This window comes from Diabrotica undecimpunctata, chromosome 1 (genome assembly GCF_040954645.1).
Source record: "Diabrotica undecimpunctata isolate CICGRU chromosome 1, icDiaUnde3, whole genome shotgun sequence".
Lineage (NCBI taxonomy): Eukaryota > Metazoa > Arthropoda > Insecta > Coleoptera > Chrysomelidae > Diabrotica > Diabrotica undecimpunctata.
Genome location: NC_092803.1, coordinates 122561633 through 122584673, shown reverse-complemented (window position 1 = coordinate 122584673; position 23041 = coordinate 122561633). Strand labels below are relative to the sequence as shown.

Sequence of the window (23041 nt, the reverse complement as noted above, 5' to 3'; positions counted from 1 at the left end):
GTCTCACAAAGACGTGACTGATCCATCGCATGCTGTTAATTTAGCGGAAATACCATGTAAGACAATTTAACAAGACATCGTCATATCATTTATTGACGTACCAGCTCCATCAGGAATTTATGGGGGTTTTAAGGCTGAGGAAAAAATATGTTTGGCGCAGAAAACATAGGCTTTGGAACAAGAAAACACAGACTATATACATAAGTTTCTGTTGGAAAATAATGTGCAAGAAACTATACCCAAACGACAGTCCAGAAAACGAAGATGAAAATAAATTAGACGAGGAAATGGGGAAAGATGAGAAAAATCAGCGACATTTAAATAACAGGTATGCTGATATTTTAAATTTAACAAAGGGGTCGAAAAAATACGAAGTTGATAATTTTACATGGTCGAGAAATAAAAATAAATTAAATCGAGAACAAGCATTAGACTACACAGGTAAGAGAAAATCCGATGGCAAATGGAACTATTGCATACCTAGAAATAAAAAGATATAAGAAAATCCATGTACTTGTAAAATTAAAACTAGGTCAAAGAAAATTGAATGTAATAAAGTCGCTCAAGAAAACCGGGAAAGTATTTTATGTTTTAGAATAATATGATGTGGTCAGAAAGAAGAGTCTATATTCGATGTTTGGTTAAAATAGAAAACCTACAGAGAAGACGCGGAACCAAAGAATAAAGCAGAAGAAATTTTTCTTTAAAATATCAAAATTGTAGGTTACGGTAGAGACTACAGTTCTAAATTGGGAGAAATTCAACAAATCTAAGGACAAAAGAAAAGCAGTCAGAATAAAATGTATGAAAACAAAAATTTAGGATTAAAATCATTTTTAAACCCGCTGCCGAAAGTTGAGTCGCATTATTGCCGATCATCCAGCAGTAAAGTCTACTTAGAACCAATGTGGAGTTCAACAACAAAGTTATTTAAATTTTACAAACGTAATTATTGACCTGAAAATAATATTGCACCTGTATCTAAGACTGTATTTTTTCAAGAGTTTAATAAGGAAAACCTTTCCCTTTATGTTAAAAAAAAAAGACTTGTGTAACCCCCCTAAGAAACTGTAAGGTGTAGCTTACGATACAAAAAATATTGGACAAGAAGAGTCCTACACCAGGAAATAAAGAAACAAGCTTGGAAAGAGAAAAACAGAGACAAGGATTCTACTTCAGTTGCTGCAGTTTTTACTATGGACTTACATACCGTATTGCTGTGTCCTAAATTAACTATAAGGTCAATGTACTATAGAACGAAATTAGTAGTACATAATTGCACCTTATTTAATTTAAAAACACAAGACGACTTCTGCTTCCTCTGACACGAAGCTGAAGGTGGTTTGACTGCGAATGAGTTCTCATCTATATTTTGCAGTTTTTAAGAAAATAAGGTAATTTTAAATTTATCAAATAACGATAAGGATATTATATTATACAGTGACAGATGCACAGCACAGAATCGGAACTCTTATTCTTGCCAACGCTATTGTCAATATGTGTATGCTTCATGAGATAACAGTTATTCAAAAGTACTTTGAAAAGGGGAATACACAGATGGGAGTAGATGCCATTCATTCTTGTATCGAAAAGAAAATTCGAAATCGTAAAATAAATGTCCCAGCAGATTATGTACATTCTCGAAAAACGAGGAAAATATGAGGTAAAATATCAATGCACGATTTTTTTAAAATTTGATAACCTTAATTATTTCAAATCAATTAGACCTGACACAGCTGCAGTTACAATCATTCCAGCCCTTAAATACGAGAACACAGGTTAAAATCTTTTTTAAGTTGAGTCACTCTGATCTTGGGAATTAATTAACCAAAGAGCTAAAATATCTACACCCGTACGATGGATAGCTTACCGAATCTATATCCAAAAAGACAAAAAATTAAAAAGGAAAAATATGAACACCTTCAAATTTTAAAACAGCTTATTGTCTGATTTTCACGATTTTTACACCAATCTTCCTTTCGCATGTTTTTTTTGTCTGTATTTTTTAGTAATAACTCACAGAAATATTACGCATCTCCATCTTCTGAAAAACGAAAAATACTTATCTTCAGATTTGATGTATTATAAAAGTTTTGTCAAAAAATCTTTTCCACTTTTTCAATCACACATTTTCTAATAAATCAACAAAAATATACTAACAATACCAATATAATACTAACACAAACAAGGAGTTGGAGCTGGAGTTTACGAACGGAAAACAAGGCTAAGCCTTAGTGAAAGCCTAAGTTATCACTCTACTACCTTCCAAGTGAAAATTTATGCTATAGTTCCTGCAAAAACTAATCAAAGAGAAATTGCAGGGACAGATCTATAAAAATAATATCGCATAGTCAAGCGTTATTAAAGACACTGGAATCGAATCGAATTGAGTCCAAGTTAGTTTGGAACTGTCTTCAGAATATGATTAGGATCGGAAAAAGTAACAAAGTAAGTTTACTCTGGGTGTCTGGAGATACTGGTATTAAAAGCAACAAAGCAAATATGATCACATTTCATTTCAACGAAACCGAAATTAAGAGTACGAAATTGGAAACCAAGGCGGAGGATAGGAAGAAATAGAAGCTGATCCTAGAACACGCCAAGACCCACTATAACAGAACAATTTTTTTGTTATCCAATGATATTAATAAAAATCTTTTTAGTGGATACAAATATCATCACAATTCTCAGCGTACTCTACCGATTATGGTGCAGCCTCACTTGGATAATCGTTCTTCATTTCTGCCTACGATTGTCTGGTATTCGTTTCTCTGTTGTACCTTCTTGGCACAAATTAAGTCAATATTATTTAAAATTTCTAATTCTAAATTTCTTTAATAATTAAATTAATTATTTTTTCTCTTGTTTCTTTATGTCATAGCCCCATTAAGTTTGGACATCGTCTTCGTCTCTTGATGCTTTTTGGATACTATAATGTAATTCTAGTGGACCAAATATTGTCAGTTCATGTCGCTAAATGTCCCACCCACTGCCATTTTAAAGATTGTATTCTGTGGATTACATCAGTGACCTGGGTTTTCTGTCTGATCCATTCTATTCTTTTACGATCTCCCTTTGTTATGCCTAACATGCATCGCTCTATCGACCGTTGAGTAACTTTGAGTTTCGTTATTATTTCTTCCTTTAGTGCCCAAGTTTCGCAGCCGCATGCCATAATAAATGTATTACATTTTTACCAAAAGATGCCCAACCAGTTCCATTCTTCTGTCGATTTAGGTCCTAGGTATAAATATTCGTGTACTGTCTAAGTGCAGTGTTTTATTATTACATCTTGGACATCCACTAGTGGATGTAGTACATGGTTTTTGTTTTTGCCAAGTTCATTTTTAGACCAACTTAATTGATGGCTGCATTTAGGTCGCTTATAAGCTCTTGTAGGTGTGCAGGATTATTAGCAATCAGAACTATGTCGTCTGCAAATCTTAGATGACTAAGGTATTCTGCATCAATGTAGGTCTTCGTTCTACCAGTTCATTTTGCTGAATATATTTTCTAGGGTTGCGGTGAAGAGCATTGGGGATATTGCGTCTCCTTGTCGGACGAATCTGATAGTGAGAAATTCTAGAGTGATTTCATAAATTTTTACTTTTGCGTTTGCTTTTCTATATTTATTTACTAGAGTCTCTACGTACGGTTTGTCAATGCCTTGGGTGGTCAAAACTTCTAATTCTGCATTGGGTTATATAGAATCTAAAGCCTTCTTGAATCCATGAAGGTTAACGCTTTCGATATTTCATATATTTTGACTCTACTCATTAGTTCTAGAAGCGTATGGATATGATCCAGGGTACTGAATCCACTTCTGATGCCAGCTTGGTGTCTTGACTGTGCAGCATCTGATGCGTTTGTTAATCTGTTGTTGATGATCTTTGTGAATATCTTGTATATGATTGATAGTGGACTTACGGGTCTGTAGTTTTTGATATCCTCATCGCTACCTTTCTTAGGAATGAGAATTATGTTTTCTGTGTTCCAGTGGTATGCACCTTGATTATATCTGCATAAGATTTTCCAGTTGTTTTTTTGCCAGTATATTTAAGCAGTTCCACTGTTATGCCATCTATTCCAGCTACTTTACCGCTTTTCATGTTTGTGATTGTCAATTCTACTTATTCCGGAAGGACTTCTGGTACATCTTCTTGGTTACTGATTGCTTCTTAGAGTGTTTCAGGGACTTTGTATAGTTCGTTGTGGAATTTAGTCACGAGCTGTATTATTTAATTTCTGTCGGGAATTTTTGGTGTTTTCGTTTGTTAGAGCAACGATTTGCTTTTTACCAATTATTAATGCCCTTCTTATTTTCGTATAGCTTTTTCTATTTTCCATTGCATTTTCTACCAGTCTTTCATTGTATTTTATTATGCCCGCCTTAATATTTTACTTATTGTCTTATTAAGTACTCTTTATGTTGCTATTTTCTTTCATTTTCCTTCTTGGTTTTAGCATTATTCTGGTTTCATCAGACAGTTTCCTATGTTCATTTTGTTGTTGCGGGCCTCCGATTTATTTAGCAATGTCAAGGATGATTTTCATTAATTGATAACTGTCGATTTGGTCATGTAATCTTTCATCGATTGTCCTTTGGTAGTGATCTGAGTTTTCTTTTAGGGTGTTGATGTTTATACAGGTTGCTCTGATTAGTCTATGGTTGCTCTTTGTTTGGAATATATTGATTACACTGACATATTTTATTGTAGCAATCTTGTTGGTTGGAATGAAGTCAAGAATTTATTGAAGTTATACTTTTATACGCACGGTCGGCGTTGGAAATTTGCATGAGAGTGAATCTGTGAAACCATTACATATGTAAGATAATGAGTAAGAGAGAGACAGAAGATATATTTTCTCTCTCTTCCTCTCTCGAGAATAAAAATGTTCCTTTTGTATATATATTTAATATTATATATATAATATTGTATATATATTATATAATATTATATATAATATAATATGTATTATTATTATTTATGTGATATGTTTTGTATTATTTAAAATTAAACGTTTATAATTATTTTAGGCTTTTGTATTTCAAAATAAAGTATAAAAAAATAATGTTTTACCTAGAACTGTCAATTTTGAAATCCGTTAGTGTCATGTCTAATTGGCAAATCCTTTACGTGTTTGGTTCATACGCTGGTGGTTGTGAGTTCGAATCCCAATTATGAATTTCCTTTTTTATTTTTGAAATATTTAAAAACCTCACGTTAATCTTATTAAATATATGTAATATACGCAAAAAACATAAATTTTAAAATAAAATGAAAATTTACAACATTGGTTTTTTATTTTTATCTTCCTAAAGTAAGTTATGTATATTGGCAGTTTTAAATACTTATGAATATTATATTTTCATTTATATTGTATTATTATATTGAATTATGTTGCAGTGTATTTATTGTATTGTAATTTTTATAATAATAACAAAATAAACAATGAATTTTACCGCAGAGTATGTGTAATTTTTTTTTTGCATTCAACTCCTTTTATACATATATAAAAATAAAAATATATATTTTCATTAAAATATTGATACAATCCTTCATTTACTATACTCCTATTACAGGTCAAATGTTTATATACAGTAAACGATCCACCATATACCTATATAACTAATTATTTTTCTCTTTCTGCTCTCTCTTACCTACAGCATTACATATGTAATGAGTGTGCAGATTGACTCCTATATAAATTTTTAACGGCGAACGCGTGTATAGAAGTATAACTTCTACCGGCAGTCCCACTGGACTGCCACACCCGTTTTTTTTTTAATATATATGTTTTGGTATTGTGCAAACCGAACCTTTCTTTCTCGCCTTTTATTTCTCCCACCTACTTTATACTTTCCCATGACTTGTTCCCTGCCGTTTCTCTTTCCCACTTTGGCAATAAAGTCACCAATTAGATGCTTGAAATGACTTTATTGTTATTTAGTTTAGTTGTAACGTTGAGATACACTCAACGTTACAACTGTATGAGACTGTATGTACCTCTGTATGAGATACTACTAGTTGTTTCGACTACTCTTCGTTTCCATTTCTTGGTGATTAGCAATCCAATGTATCTTTTTTTCCCGTTAATGTTCTTCGATGATAGTAAAATGTGTTCCTTGGCGCTAATTACAATATCTCTTCATCTTTCAGTCTTATTTCGCTGATTCCTATGACGTCCCATTTTATATTTTCAGATTCTTTTTCCAGTTTTACAAGACTGGATTAGTTTGATAGCGACCGGAAGTTATGTCGTTATATAAAGCGTTGTTGTTTTATTTGGGTAGCTGTTTAGACTCCGCAGATTCTTGGCACCCTCTGACCTTCTGGCTTGATCCCAAAAGCTATCCAGTTCAGGGCCATTTGGGCCTACGGAGAATGAGGGCCATATTTTGAGCGTGTCTTTTATCTTTCATGTTAGGGGTGGTGAGACGTACCTTACCACGCTGCCTCAGTGCTGGTTGGTAAGGGTTAGCTGGTGTGTTCCGGTGTTAAGCCCGCCTGTCACTCCCTTCTTGTTATATAACGTACTCCCATAGTACGCCATATATTCCCAGGGATTAACCTACTTATGTCTTCGTGGACGTAGAAGGTAGGGTTCATTCGAACATCTTAAAAAATTCCTTTTAATAGTTTTTTGATATATTAATAGTAGTTACTAAAAAGTAAAATAGTTCGTACGAATGACTAAAATTGGTTATTTATTAATGTAAAATTTACTTTTTAGGACATGGTGCTGACGTGAAATGCGTTCATTGGCATCCTCAGAAAAGTCTTATTATATCTGGAAGCAAAGACAATCAGCAGCCATTAAAATTATGGGACCCAAAAAGCGGACAATCGTTGGCTACTTTGTAAGTAATAATGCATCTGAAGTAATTGTTTAAAAAATTCTTCTTTTTTTTCAATTCTGTAAGCCTTTTCATGTATCATATTGAAATTCACCTTTCTTTTATCAATGGTTTCCTTTCTTTCGTTAGTAGCGAATTCCTTTATTACTTTTTGCTTTTTTCTCAATTTAAGCTAAAAAATTACTTGTATTTCCTACTCTGTTTTTTGCACATTTTACCGAGCTCTAGCTTTTATTAACAAACCAGGTTTCATTCTATTTATGTGTCGAAATCAACTCAATGTGTCTTAAGAATTTTTTTTAACAATATTAAGTATATGTTAGAAAAAGCTATGCTTAATCTGAGGAAAAGAAGAAAAATTACTAGATTCAGTGAATATTACTTGAGTCGTTAGACAAGTAGGAAAAGAATGAGGTAAAATAGATCTCAAAGGTTTCAGTATGACTTCATAAAACTTTTGGTTAAAATAGATCACTATCTAAGTAAGGTTGTATTAAGGATACTACATTTATCATCCAAATTAGTACCCAACCAATATATTAACATCAACCGAAAAGAAATAGAAGTGGTGGATACATATAAATATCTGGGACTTGAAATAAGAGTTTGCAGAGATAACCAAACATATGTCTTGGATGGGCAGCATTATGGAAAATTACGAGAAACATTTAAAAGCGATCTACCCGTATGTCTGTAAAAAAAAGTGTATTTTCATTTCATTTTACCAGCACTAACTAACGAAGCAGAAACACCCATCCTAAGAAAAGCTTGTTATTCAACTGAGATTGACACAGTTCAAAATGGAAGGGTCCATGTAGGAAATAACTCTACAAGACACAATTAAAAAACGAGGATATAAGAAAAAGAACTAAGGTGACTGACATCATTGAACGAATAGCCAGACTAAAATTGAGATAAGCAGGAAAGATAACGAGGACAATTAGATGGTCGATCGACAAAAAGGCTGTTGGAATGGAGACAACGTGAGGACAAACGAACTGTCGGGCGACCACCAGCACGATGGACTGACGACGGCAATTAAAGAAAATAAATAAAAACTGGATGAGAGCGGCACAGGATATATGGGGATAGAAACGGGAGAAGGATGTTTCTATTCAGTTTTTATTCAAATTGTTGTTTTATATTTCGATTAACCAAAGTTTTTTCAGGCATGCCCATAAATCAACTGTGATGGATCTGAAATGGAACGAGAACGGCAACTGGTTGATAACCGCATCCAGAGATCATCTACTTAAATTGTTTGACTTGCGAAATTTGAGCCAAGAAGTACAAACGTTCAGAGGACACAAGAAAGAAGCATCGAGTGTTGCTTGGCATCCGATCCACGAGGGTCTATTTTGTAGTGGTGGTTCTGATGGTGCTATTATGTTCTGGCATGTGGGGTGAGTAACTTTTTTTTAATCTACTTGTTCAATTTTTTTTTTTTCAAAAAGTTGTAAATCTAAAACAATTATCCAGAAACTCCAGATTTTTAAAAAATAAACACCTATTTTTTAGTTTTTTGATCGGATGTTTATTTTGCGAAATACTCGACCGATTATATATATATATATATATATATATATATATATATATATATATATATATATATATATATATATATATATACAGTCTAACCGTTTCCGACCATGTTTAATTGTATTTGACCACCTTACTGACGTATTTCTTTCATTAACGTAACACGCAACGATTTTTAGCTTTAGCTGGGATGTATTATATTAGTCTCTGGATGATACAACTTACCGGATAGATCTTTATTACATCATAGGGGGTAGCGGGTTGGATTCTATTGGATAGTCCAATCAGGGAAAGTGAATCAACCCCTGCCCTCCGCAGATTCCAGGAGCTTCTTGACCCGGGAAGCTAGCACCTGCTAAGGGTCCCTTGTCCAGGGTCACGGATGAAGTCCAGAACGGCATCCAAGGCGACGAAGAATACTTTCGATACAGCGAAGATGGCGGAGCTGGCAACCCTTGATTTTAGGGATAGTATAAGATCACAAACTGTAGCGTCTGATCCAGAGTGGACGGCTACGAACAGTGTCTGATCCAGAATGGACGGCTGAATACACACTCACCAACACGTCTGGCCAGCGCGGTGTTTTAAGGCTAATAACCTCCCCAAAATGATGGCGAATTCTAAAACGATAGGAGTAAGTCCCCAGGTGGGTAGATCATACAGTATTGGCAAGTCCCACTCCTTTATAAAAAAGGACAGCTTCATGGAATCTGGGGGAAGCAAGAAATCGCTAAAACCAACAAACTTGAATATAGCAACACTCAATGTAAGGTCCTTAAACAGAGATGAAAAAATCTATGAGCTAGAAGAAGAAATAAAGGACCTAAAGTGGGACATAATTGGTCTCGCAGAGGTAAAAAGGAAAGGTGAGGAGCGCATAACATTGCAATCAGGTAACATCTTAAAGGGCACAAAGAACAAAGTCTAAATGGCGTAGGATTTCTGGTTTCTAAGAAACATGCTAATAAAATAGAACAATATGTGGGAATCTCAGAAAGAATTGCAATGATTGTGATAAATATAAACGAAAAAATCACCCTAAAAATCATTCAAGTGTACGCCCCAACTTCAACACACCCCGATGAAGAGATAGATGAGTTCTACGAGAAAATAATAGAAACCAACACGAACTATCACAGCACTTACACACTTATAATAGGAGATTTCAACGCTAAGATTGGACAACGACTAGAAGAAAGCGAAAACTATATTGGTGAATTCGGCTATGGTGTTAGAAATGAGAGAGGAGAAACCCTGGTTAACTTCCTACATAGCAACAAATATTTCGTAATGAACACATTTTATAAGAAAAAACCGCAAAGAAAGTGGACGTGGTTATCACCAGACGGAAAAACAAGGAACGAAATCGATTACATCATGTGTAACAAGAAAGATATCGTAGAAGATATAACAGTAATAAATAATGTCTCTCTGGGTAGTGATCACAGAATGGTTAGAGCCATGATACTATGATTAAGAAGATAAGATATTGCGCATAAGTCGTGACGTAATTGGAGGCTTGCACGTTCGTAATGTCAGTTTTTTGTATGTGTCAATAAATAATCTTTATTAAATAGTTTGGAGATATCTTTTAGTGTACGATTATTGTAATTATTAAACCTTTATTTAATATTATTATTTTGCTAATTAAATAATTTCATCACAGAATGCATAAAAATCCCATTTAACTTTAACAAGAATTCAAATCTGATCTCCAATGACGGCATGCGCGAACACGACCGATTTTGTGCTACGGGAAGATCCTATCTTGTTAGTCATAGTATCATGGTTAGAGCTAAACTAAGGATTAAGTATAGCAAACGTAGAATTAACTTTAATAACACGATACAAATAGACACAGAAAAGCTAAAAGTCGATAAAGAAAAATATGCTAGCAAATTAAAAACCGCCCAAGCACTGAATCTAGAACAACTCAGCGTTAATAAAATTAACTCACTTATAACAAAAGAACTATTGAATGCTAGCTCAGAAGTAGCAACCCGCCATAACAACAAAAAATCCAAAATAAGTGCAGAATCGAAGAATATGCTGAAACAACGAAAAGAGCTCCTGTCAGTAAACAAAAGAAATACCACAGAATACAAAGAACTTAATCGAGCCATACGAAAACAGATAAAAGACGATATTAAAAAACATCAACAAGAACATGTAGAAAGAGTGATAGAGAAAAATCGAAGTCTGAAATATACCAAACCGAAATTAGGAAAGAAAAATATTATAACTATGAAAAATCAACAAGGCCAACTAGAAACAAGCAAAGCTCAGATATCAAACATAGTTGAAAACTTCTATACTGAGTTATACCGCTCAAGAAACGATCCCCCCGACTTTTCAAAGCAAAATCTGAAAAGACAAATAACAAACGTAAATTCTGAAGTAATGCCCGAAATAAGCGAAGTAAAAATAGAAAATGCAATTAAAGAATTGAAAAGAAATAAAGCACCGGGTAGTGATGGAATTCTGGCAGAAATGCTGAAAGAAGGCGGAGAAGTAGTCATCAGGTACCTAAAAATACTTTTTAATAAATGCCTATTTGAAGGAAACATACCAAAGGAATGGAATACTGCTAACACAATATTAATACACAAAAAAGGGGACAATACAGATCTGAATAATTATCGTCCAATATCACTACTATCACAACTTTATAAAACATTCACAAAAATAATTACAAATAGATTGACAACAAAGTTCGATGTATATCAACCAGTAGAGCAAGCCGGATTTAGAAAAGGGTTCAGTACATGTGACCATCTTCACACACTAAAGGTCCTAATAGAAAAAGTTAACGAATACAATTTACCAATCTGTTTATCATTTATAGACTACGAGAAAGCTTTTGACAGCATAGAATTATGGGCTATTGAGGAAGCACTGGTCAACAGCAGAATAGATTCTAGATATAAGATATTAATACATAATATATATCAACACGCTGAAATGGTAGTCACGATGGATAACGGAATGAAAACGAGGCCAATAAAAATCAACCGAGGAGTAAGACAGGGAGACACCATATCTCCAAAACTATTTACTGCCGCACTTGAAGACATCTTTAAATCACTAAATTGGGAAACGAAGGGACTATCGATAAACGGAAAGTATTTAAAACATCTAAGATATGCAGATGACGTAGTACTAATAGCCGACAGCTGGAAAGAACTGAAGACGATGATCGATGAGCTTCATACGGAATCCATAAAAAAAGGACTGAAAATGAATCTGAGTAAAACTAAGCTAATGTCGAATAAAGATGATCAACCGACGATAACCATCCAAGGAACAAAAGTGGAACATGTAGAAGAATACATATATCTGGGTCAGAATATCAAGGTAAACAAAGAAAACCAAACTACCGAAATAAGCAGACGAGTAAGAATGGGATGGGCCGTATTTGGAAAACTCTCATACATACTGAAAGACAAAAACATACCCCAAAACCTTAGAACAAAAGTGTTCGATTCTTGTATCCTTCCGGTTCTCACTTACGGAGCTCAAACCTGGACATTCACAAAAAAGAACATGGACAAGATTCGAAAAACTCAGCGAGCCATGGAACGACAGATGCTTGGTATCTGACTAATAGATCGGCAAACGAACGAAGCAATCCGGAACAGAACAAAAATAAAGGACGCCGCGAAACAAGCAGCTAAATTAAAATGGAAATGGGCTGGACACAACGAACGTCTCGAAGATGGTAGATGGAACAAAGAAGTCGGAAACTGGCGACCGTACGATGCGAAGAGACCAAGAGGAAGACCTCAAATGCGCTGGAGCGACGATATCAAAAGAGTCGCAGGACCAATGTGGAAACGCCTAGCACACAACAGGGATGAATGGCGAGAAATGGGAGAGGCCTTTATTCGACAATTCGGATAGAAAAAGGGCTATAAAAAAAAATCTATCATTGCCATTATAGGAATTTGGGGCTAGCTCCTCCTATAAACTCATAACTGTAATTATATTTCTCCTAATCTCTTATTTTGTAGTTAACAAGACTACTGCATACAATGTACTTGTTATAATGCAAAGATCTACAAAAATACTTATACAAAATATTTTTCAGAGCTGATAAAGAAGTGGGAGCTATAGAACAGGCACATGACAGTATCGTGTGGACCTTAGCGTGGCATCCTTTAGGTCATATTTTATGCTCGGGCTCCAACGATCATACCAGTAAATTTTGGACAAGAAATCGACCGGGAGATCAAATGAGAGATAAGTATAACTTGAATACACTACCAGCTGGAATTGCAGGCTTAGAAGACATTGATATGGGAGGTAAGGATTCATTAACATCAAGTGTATAACAATTAAAATAATATCTTAAACGAGTTAATGAGTTACAAAAGGGGGTACTTGGCCAGGTTTTGCTCATGCCATTTTAGGAACCAACACATGTCCTTTTGCTTTTTCTTATGCATTTTTTTGAAGCTAAAGTTAGAAAATAATTTTTTGATATATTTCCATCTATATTCCTCCAATCCCCATTGTTTTTTTTTTAATAAGGATTCTTGATGATTTGTAGATCATATTTTTAGTGACGCAATATACACAGATGTTTTTAAAGGCTTCCACTTTAGTAAGCTTTCGTTAATATTTTTTAAATAGGTCTAGATTAAAAAGTTCAAAGGTTTAAATTTTCGATTCTAGGGTATTCTTTTACTGTTCACGTCCTACGCTATTATATAGTTATAGCAGTTGATGGCAAATATCATCTTCAAGAAATTTTAAATTAAATTTTATATTTTGGTTTCTATTCTGATAAAATTATTTATACCTTAAAAAATCTGAATCTCAAGCTTGATTAGGATTTCTTGGTCTAAATTTAATTCAAAGCTTTGTGTTTCCAGATGTTAACATTTTTTAAAATGCCACATCAAGCAGGCATTTAATATTCGGGAAAACGATCCATTAAGATATTACTGATTGTACGCTATTGGACAGGGATAAAAAAAGGACGTGGGCTCAAAGTTTATAGGTACCCAACTGCTGTGTTAAAACGAAAGAGTGATGCAAATTTTTAATTATTCCATAAATGGAATTCCTCTCATTAAAGAGACGAAAAATATTTCACGGTATTGATTTTATACTTCTTAAAAAATATAAAAAAAAAACAAAATCTAATACATTTTTCATAATTTTATTTTAGAAGAACCAATTTCAATAATTCCTGGAATGGGTCCGGAAGATAAAGTTGAAATAACATCAATTCTAACGGACGAAAATCAAGCCATTCCTGGTTTGGACTTGGACGGAGTAGTCAACGAAGAGAAAGCTAAACCCAAAAAAGTGCCTTTCAGTAAGCCCATACCTCGTAATTTCCAAGCTCAATGGAATGAAACAAGTGGTAAGAGAAATATATTTATATTATTATGTTACTACAAAACAAATATTCGTTACATATTCCATCGGGATATTCACAAGTATTCATATACCTAAACAAAGTAGGTACTATAAAATAAAAAATATAATGGTGAGCATTTTTATATGTAACGAATTGGTGCGTTATACAGTGCTTTTCAGATAAAACTATCCACCTTAAATAACTTGTGAACTTCTAATTTTTAGAAAAAGCTCAAAAACACGTCAATTACTATTTGAAAGGGGAGACATTATGTCATATTTAAGCTTGCTGGGAAAGGCACCCTTTCACCCCCATATCATCACTTAATTTTTTTTAATTACTTCCACCTTTTTTTATTTGATATTTGGATTCTCCTCTTTGGACTGATTTCAAAAATGTATAACACACGATGCTTAAAGTGATTAGTTTTTGAAAAAAATAAATACAAAATCAAGAAAACTGGATTAAAAAAAAATTATTTTTTTAACAATTTTATTATAAATATTTAGATTGAACATTTCACTACCAAAAAGGTTTACAATAATTGTTCAAAATGACTGCCATTCACTTTCATACAATAGTACAATCTATTTTAAAATTCTTCTCTGACATTGCTTACCACATCTGCATTTAATGGTCGACATTCATCCTCTATTCTTTGTTGTAAATCATCCAGAGATTCTAGTTGACTAGCATAAATTTTTGTTTTTAAATACCCCCATAAGAAGAAGTCTAGGGTTGTTAAATCCGGTGACCTGGGTGGCCAATCCATCACCCGTCCTCTTCTACCTATCCAACGAGCAGGAAAAGTTTCGTTTAAAAATTTTCGCACAGGTAGAGCAAAGTGTGGAAGAGCTTCATTATGTTGAAATACAACCAAATCTTCGAAAAGGTTATTATTATTTTCTACTATTTTTCTAATACGATCAACCACTTGCCTAAGTAACTCAAGGTACGATGCATTATTTCGAGGAAGGATTGAACAGGCTGCACTGGAAGCCCTGATAGCAAGTCCATACTAATTTCATATAGATACATGTAAAGGAATAACGTAGTCTGCACGAATGGAGCAAAGCCAGTGACAATCTTTTCAAGTCTAAATATTTTCGACTAAAGTCTACATCTAGAATATGTTCTTTGCATACTATTCTTGTTTTCAAGCGTTGGCTAGCATCGTGTCAACAAGTTGCTGAAAGGCTTCTCGGTCGATAGCTACATGAAATAATTCCTCGACTGTTCGATCTGTTCAAGGTCTAATGTTACGCAGCCAGGACAATTGTTTTCATCCGACCCAGCGCTTTCCTTCTATTTTTCCCTGAATGAGTGGCCGCAGGAAGCGATATTAAGGCCTCCTTATAATATGACCAAAGTATTGGATCTTTCTCATTTAATGGTGTTAATCGTAAGGTAGAATATACACAAACGATATTTCAGATACCTACTCTAGGATACCAAACGTACTGTGTAGGTACTCTAGGATACCAAACGATCCTTTGAAATTTACAATTTATAGTGATAACTAGAGGATACCATTGGATCATATTTCATAGCTGTGTAATCTTCAATTTACAATGATAACGAGAGAATACAATTTGATCGCATTTCGGGTGTGTGCAGTGTTAAATATCAGATTATTTATTTACTTATTAACTTTTGATAAGTAAGATACTGTAATATATTATTTTTAATGCTTCTTTTATTTTAGATGACACTACTGGAGCTCTTAATGAAGTAATCACACAACTTGTGGTTGAAAATACCCCAGGAGCGGTTCCATTGAACAATATTGCACCAAATGCTCTTTATATTTATGATAAAGTAATACCAGTAGAACGTAAGTACTTGGTAGAAAAATTTCTAGTAAGCATGGTATAGAATACGTAGCAAAATGATTTAAATAAAATTATTACAATTCAAATACGAATAATTTGTTTAAATATTACTTCACGTAGCAAAATTCACAATTTTAGTAGTACTATTTCCTAATTAGATTAAATCGATACAACATCTAACAGACCCCATGTTTCTATTTCAAAAAACCCTAAGTTTCAAATCTTTTTCAGAAAATATCATTACAGGGAACAATCCTTCCATGGAACCAAACTATGTGCTTTTTCTGAAAAATATTTTCGTGAATCGAAGGAATACGTCATAGACCGACCATTCTTTGGTTTCGTTGAATTTGTTTTGCGTTTACATGTACCGAGTTTTTACCCCGAGTTGTAGTCGTCTCTAAGTAATACTATTACAGGAATTAACATTAAACTCACCAGTCTTCCGAGTTGAACCGCGTCGATTATCATTGCGCCGAGCTTTCGACATCCTCTTCGATGTCTTTTTCAAGGTTTCCGAGATCTCAGTCTCCCGAGTCCCCAGACACTACTATACTGATCACTAATCAAAGCATTACTGGTGTAAAGTATATTTTATATATATATATATATATATATATATATATATATATATATATATATATATATATAAAGTATATACAAGAAAACTAGATATGTATACAAGATAACTCGCATTAACCTTTTCTTGTTGTTTAGAACGTTTTAAACGTTTGGCAATCCATTCCTCGGGTAGCTCTGTAGCTTCCTCCGTGGATCCTCATTACCTCATCTGTCAGTTTTTCAGATCTTGTGATTAATTTTTTGATTACCGAATTTAATTATGCAGGATGGTGGTGAGAATCTGCGTATAAATATGTCAATATGGATTGATTTTGGGTATACTGTATATCCTATGCTTTAGTATTCCTTCTTTATCGCCAACACATCTAAGAATGGAAGTGGTTGATGATTCTCCCGTTCCATGGTAACCTGTATTTTGGGATGGATGTTGTTGATATGTTGCAGGAACGTGTTGAGTTTTTCTTCTCCATGTGTTCACATTATAAATGTGTAAATGTAACTAATTAAAATCCATCGCTGCTTCTCCAACTAGTTTGTACCTCTGATCCTTGTAGATGGCCAGACATGTCTTCCAGGCAAAAATTATTATTTTCAAGCACTCCTCGATATTTGAATTTTCTATGATTATGGATTGAAGTAATTGGTTATTGATCACAGTGAAGCACCTATTTTAAGTACGATAATTTGTTTAACATTGTCAGTTAATTAAGATATTCAATGATTAAATTTGTCCATGATCCACTGGAGTCATAATTTCTTTGAATACCGGAAATTAGACTTTCTTATCTATGTCATCTTCCGACCTATTTATTGTTAAAACCTTCATTGTACATATTTCGATACCATTTCAGTTTCCAAAGCGACAAAATGTATCCAATTTATGTACAAAAACCAAATGTCAAAATTTGCTTATTTTAATTGTCATTACAGTGAAGATTTTATATTTATAAACAAAGCTTGACAAACCTATTTTGTCCTCTAATTTCTTATTTCGATATTTCTTTTGTAATGAAGTTTTTAATATATTAGTCTCAATCAGTATATTAAATTATATGCATATGAGTATATGCATTTTATTGAATTACTATATTATTTCTTATTTCAGCTGGTTCAAAATTACAAAAAGCGCTAGCCAGTGGTCTAGATGCTCTCAATAAACTTATAGCGTCAGGAGAAGTAGAGGAGTTATATGATGTAATGCCTATTAACGACGATGAAGACGGGGAAGATCTAAACAAAGCCGATAGCGACATGCGCGATAAAAAAGACATAGATTTCAGAAACGATAAAAGTTTCAAAGGTAGTCGAGCTTCTGATTCCAACGATTTCGATACGAGACGGTCACTCGGCGATGAAGATTTAAGGTTTAAAGACCGCGACGAAGACTTTAGGTTTCGAAAGGAGGATGATGATTTTCGAAAAGGGTCCATGCATGAGGACAAATATAGACGTGATGGTGATTACAGACGTGACGACAATTACAGACGGAATGACTATAGGCGCGAGGAAGACCATAGACGTAAAGACGATTATAGGCGCGATGATGATTACTTTGAAGATAGTCCAGGAAAATCAGGTTAGTATACAATTATGCATATTGATAACTTCAGATCTTTCTCAAACAAGTGTCATTTAGAGACATAATAAGAAATGTAGACATGTTAACATAATATGAAGTTAAAGATGTAACGTGGTGAATGCCAGAATGATGTCACAATTGAGCAGAACGTGTCGATAAAATAAGTCTAGCAAGGACGGCAAAATTGACAGAAATACAAAAATCTGAAAAGTACCACGAAGAGACGGTAGGAAAGATGAAAATAAGCTTAACTGGTATTACAGGTTAATCAGATTAAGTGATTTTATTGAATCACATTTACCCGTAATCAACACTATTTCTAAAATCTGTGCCTGAAAAGATTTATTGTAATCATCGAATATATACATCAATTATTTTCAATTGTTATTTCTTTAATAACTTAACCTTTTTAAATTTTAGGCAACTGGTCACGAAACGGTAAATTTGGAAACAGTTTCAGAGGTAATAGATCCGACAAACCTCCTTATAATTCTAGCTTTAGTGGAAAAGATTTTCGAAAGTTTGGGCCCACAGATAACCCAGATTGGAACGATACAGACCCTTTCGACGACAGAAGCCAGGAAAAATGGGATAATCGCAGCGATGATGACTGGAACGAAGATTGGGATCTCGATGACGATGATTTGGATATCGAAGACTTAATTGACGATGAAGATACTTGGTTGGATAGTCCCAGATTTAGCAGAGGCAGAGGTCGTAGGGATGACAGAGGAAGAGGTAGAGGAGGAAGAGCACGAGGTGGGCGAAGTAGAGGTGGTTTCAGCAGGGGAAGAGGTGATCGCGGAGGACGAAGAGGCAGCAGAGGTGGAAGAAGAGGTGGAAACCGGGGAAGATATTCTTAGTAAATTAGATTAGTGTTCGTACAACTGAATGTATATATCTTACCTTTCGCCTTGAATTTTCTTGTTTTTAAATGAAATTTGAACAATTTTTAAAAACTTGATATAATTACGTCAAGTTTGAGGGTTATTTAATGATTTTTATTTCATTTACTTTTAAAAACATTGCTGTAGAGTACTTAAACATTTATGAGATTCATATGAAAAGGATAAAACTTAGTTTCATAGGTAGCAATTGATAATCTTCATAGTGGAACTGCATTTTATTAAACAAGTAGAGCATGTATTTCGATATATTAAAAATGCACTGTGGAAATAATTTATAGCTCGATTATTGACCTTTCAGTTTCATAGATATTTTTCGGTAGCACATCTCTACATTCCTCCCCCGATTAAGATCATCATTTACTGCATGTATTTCCATTTATTTCCAATTTGGTCTCTACTCTGATTTTTAAGAAATGTAGGTTTTTGCGACCTGTGTTTTGTAATAGTAGGTATGTATTTGAGCTTTTAAGCCGTGATTTGAATCTTGTTTATTTTTGTCATTTCATCTGCAACTGCGGCGTATACTATCAAAGGCGAAGTGGAAGCGGTAGACATAGCTCCTGTCGTTCCCGTTACTCATTAATGAACTTCAAGCAAGCAGTTTAATTAAACCCAGCCTGAAGGACTTGTTCGCTCCTTGAAATGACGTTCGTGTGTATCAATTCATTGGAGCGAGGTGTTTTAATTCGAGTTTAAACAGGAATCACTCCACCGCGCTCCAATGCTACAGACTTCCCTTTTTCCCCTATAGCACTCTGATACGCGATAGGGGCACAACTATCAACCAAATGCTCTTCATGTGGGAGTCCGGGGTAATAGAACTCCAACATATTTCCCTAACCTAATTAAATTCAAGCTAGCCTTTGACGCTTTATTCCTGCTATTCTCTTGTAACTTATCCGCACATCTGAAATTGCTTTCTCGGGACACAAGTCTCCGCTCTGGGCTACGCCCAGTTCGGAGACTTGGTGCTCGAGGGTTTGTGTCTTACATACCCGGGTTTTTCGGTTTTTGTTATTTTTTTTGTTGACTTGCGACAGTTTTTGTTTTATTTTTATATATTTTTTGTGGCTGAAGCCGTTTTGATGTTTTTTTTTTTGTAGTACATCCTGAAAAAAAATCTTGGCCCTACACAGTGGTTGTGATTGTCTACATTGATAGAGCTATGTACTATCCTCTGATTTTTCCTTCTCTCTGGGTTATGTATTTATTTTAATCAAGTATTTGTTGCTTCGGATGCTTTTACTTCCATCGATGGAATGCATCATATCTCATTCTCGTAGTATGGGACTTTCCACGGGACTGGTTTAACTCCAGCTCTGCAAATTTTATTCTTGCCTTTACTCTGCAAATTTTATTCTTGCCTTTTCTGTCATCATATCGGCCACCTTGACTTGTTGCAGTTCTGTAAATAGAAAATTTTCAGCGACGTATCTCGGTACGTTGACTGCTTCCCTTAGGCTGCTGTTGTTAGTCGCTTGGATCTTTTTCTTAGTTGTTTTACAGACGTCTCATCTCATCTTTGTTTTCGTTCTTAATTTGCTTCTTCTACCTGCGAATCCTCTTATTGGCGCTTTTGTCATGTTAGCTTTTTGTATTGTGGCGTCTACGTGTTGTTTGAAGGATTCTATTGCACTATCAATTGTTCCTCTGGCTGTTAATGTCTCTTTTCGAAGAGCATTCTATTCTTCGATGTTTTCTAAAACTGTTTGCAGGTTTTTACTGCTTTATCTAGATTTTGTAAATTAGCCCTTTATGCCAGACTCTATCGAAAGCTTTGTTTACGTTTAGAAAGGCCGCCCCTGTATGTTCTTTGTCATTGAATAAGGCTGCTATGTACTCCGTTAGTCTGAGTTCTTCTAACTAGCTGAAATGTTCTGATCGGAATCCAAACTGTGCTTCTGGAATTATCCCTAGCCTGTCTGTTTCTGCTTGGAGGATGGCTCTTTCCACAATCTTACTGATTGCTGGAAGTAAGCTTATCGGCCTGTAGTTCTGCGGGAATTTGCTGTCCTTTCTTAGTTTTGGAATCATGATGACATGGGCTTCCTTCCATCGATTTGGGAAGAGTCCTATATCTTATAATCGCATTTACTATGTTAGTTAGAAATACTCGCTTACTTACTCGCCGGTAAGTATTTCAGGTATTTCACCTATTTGTTATTTGATCTGGTCCAGGTGCTTTCCTTGGCGAACTGTTTTTAATTAGTTGTATCTCCTCCGGTGATGTTTGAGGGATGATCTCGTTTGGTTCCTCGGGCCTTTTTTGTTGTTCTTCCACTCTTCTATAAAGTCTATGTCTTTGTCCGGGTGATAATTTAATGTGCACTCTCTCTAGAGGGTTATCCTCATCACCTCGGCTTTTTCCTCAATGGAGTAGATAATTCCATTCTCTCCGTGTATTGGGGGATTAGTTTTCTGTCATTTCTTAATATTTTTTGTAGCTTCCAAATATTTTGCATATTTGGGCCTTCTTCCTCCATATCTTGGACATGGTTGTCCCAGTTTCGGCTACGGTGTTCTTGTAGTACCGTTTTGACTTCTCTATTTAGTCGGCTTGCTCTGTTTTTGTCCACCTGGTTCCTTGTCCTTCTGGCCCTTTGTTTGGCTCTGTTCTTTTCCCTTATCTTGTCCTTTATGTTCTGGTTTATGTCCTTAAACCTTCCCATATGTATTTCCTGTAGTGCTGTTTCTGAGTGCTTCCTGTATGATGTTTTCCAACTCTAGGTCTCTTTCCTCTATTTCTTGTGGGTTGTTTATCACCGGAACATTGTGTATTCCAGTGCTCACAAGTCTTTTGTAGTTGGTCCACTTTGTTTTCTTTCTTGTCCCTTTTTCAGTGGTACTTTCCTCCCATGTTCCTAACTCCAGTAGAATGGGGTTGTGGTCTGCTGTTCCTCATTTAATGTTTGAATTTCTTTTTGTAGTCCTAGGTTGCTAGCAACTATTATATCGATATGGATGGGAAGTACATTTCCTGGGAGGTTCGATGGGTCCCATTGCCATGATGTCGTCGTTATCAATGTAACTGTTTAGTAGTCTTCTGTTTCTGTTCGTAGCTCTATGATTCCAATTTGTTGGGGATCTTGCATTTAAGTCTTGCATTGATGGTTCGGCTATACTTAGGAACGCGTTGAGGTCGTCATCTATCAGTGGATCTTGTGGTCTTACATAAGCTGAGGTAATCCTGATTTCTCCTTGCCTCATTTGCACTGTGATTGTTGTTATTTCCATAGTAGTTAGTTGCGAGGTTAGGATTCTAGTATGGATTATCCCTTTTCTTACTAGGATAGATGTGCCTCCTGATCTTCCTGTGTTGTTCCTGTAAATATTTATCAGTTTGTCCAAAATATTTTGGTTGGTTCTTATGCCGCCTGGTTAATGAGCTTTCTCGAGTATCTATTTGTAGCCGTCGGTCAGGTACCTTCGAAATTTGTCGGTTGGTTCAATCTATATTAGAATTTTTTGCGCGTTTACGGAGAGGTTCTGTATTTCGCGGTGTTGAAAATCACATCCTGTTTAGGTGAAGACCCCTCTTTAAGATTAAAATTAATCGGATGTTTTTAAAATTCTATTTACTCTCTAAACACCCGTAGATAGTAGTGTAATGTTGTACAAAGTACATGTGGTTCTTCTAATAAAATTTAGTGCGATTTGGTGTTCTACAGAATACACCGTAACACAAGACAACACTACAGTTGTTTATTACACTACTATCAACGAATGTTTATCAAAATTTAAAAACACATCCGAAAATATTTATTGTCATTTGACTGACTTCTTTATAGCATTGTTCTCGTAACTGTTTTTCATAAAATAGCTTTATTTTTGTCAGTTTTTGTTGTATGCCGTATTTCTTAGTATAAGGATCTTATAGTAAGAGTTTTGGTAACTTCTTGTATTTGTTAGGAGTGATCTACCTTGCATACTTGTGTACCATAATTTATAGGAAGGGAGATACCATAATTCTAGCGTAAATTTGATTTTATTGTGGATTCAGTACAAGTGTTTCTGAAATTTTATAATTTTACATACGTGGAGACATATTTTACATAATACGCCAGGTAGAGTTTGTCCAACGGAGATATAATTGCTTTATATAACTCATTAAATGTTTGAGTCAGTTACATCAGAAACTAAAATTTCGCCTATATTGTGATAAAGTTTATTAACATTTCCACTTATAAGTTCAATTCATTTTTCTTTTTAGTCATTATCAACTGAAATATTACTTATAAACTAAAAATTTTTTTAGTTCTGATTGTATTTTGTTTTCATAAATATAATTTAAATAAATAAAGTTTTTTATTACACTTACATTTTTCCCGATTATTTAAGACAATACAATTAGCGAAAATTAATTGCCATTTTGTA

At 34.6% G+C, this 23041-nt stretch overlaps 1 protein-coding gene across 2 annotated transcripts in view; it reads left to right on the top strand.

Moving 5' to 3' along the window:
* The window catches only part of Wdr33 (WD repeat domain 33), a 103770-nt gene extending 80811 nt beyond the window's left edge, over positions 1–22959 (top strand). The window contains exons 6-13 of one of the 2 annotated variants that reach the window (XR_011949672.1): positions 6736–6862; positions 8029–8262; positions 12486–12700; positions 13572–13769; positions 15472–15600; positions 17286–17756; positions 18180–20826; positions 21008–22959. Coding sequence is in view for 1 of the 2 variants with exons in the window: in XM_072519342.1 (XP_072375443.1) it covers positions 6736–6862; positions 8029–8262; positions 12486–12700; positions 13572–13769; positions 15472–15600; positions 17286–17756; positions 18180–18622 (1817 nt within the window). In the remaining variant the exon portion in view is untranslated. Of the gene's footprint in view, positions 1–6735; positions 6863–8028; positions 8263–12485; positions 12701–13571; positions 13770–15471; positions 15601–17285; positions 17757–18179 lie in introns of both variants that reach the window. The other variant, XM_072519342.1, reaches the window with a different exon arrangement.
* Positions 22960–23041: the final 82 nt, after the last annotated feature.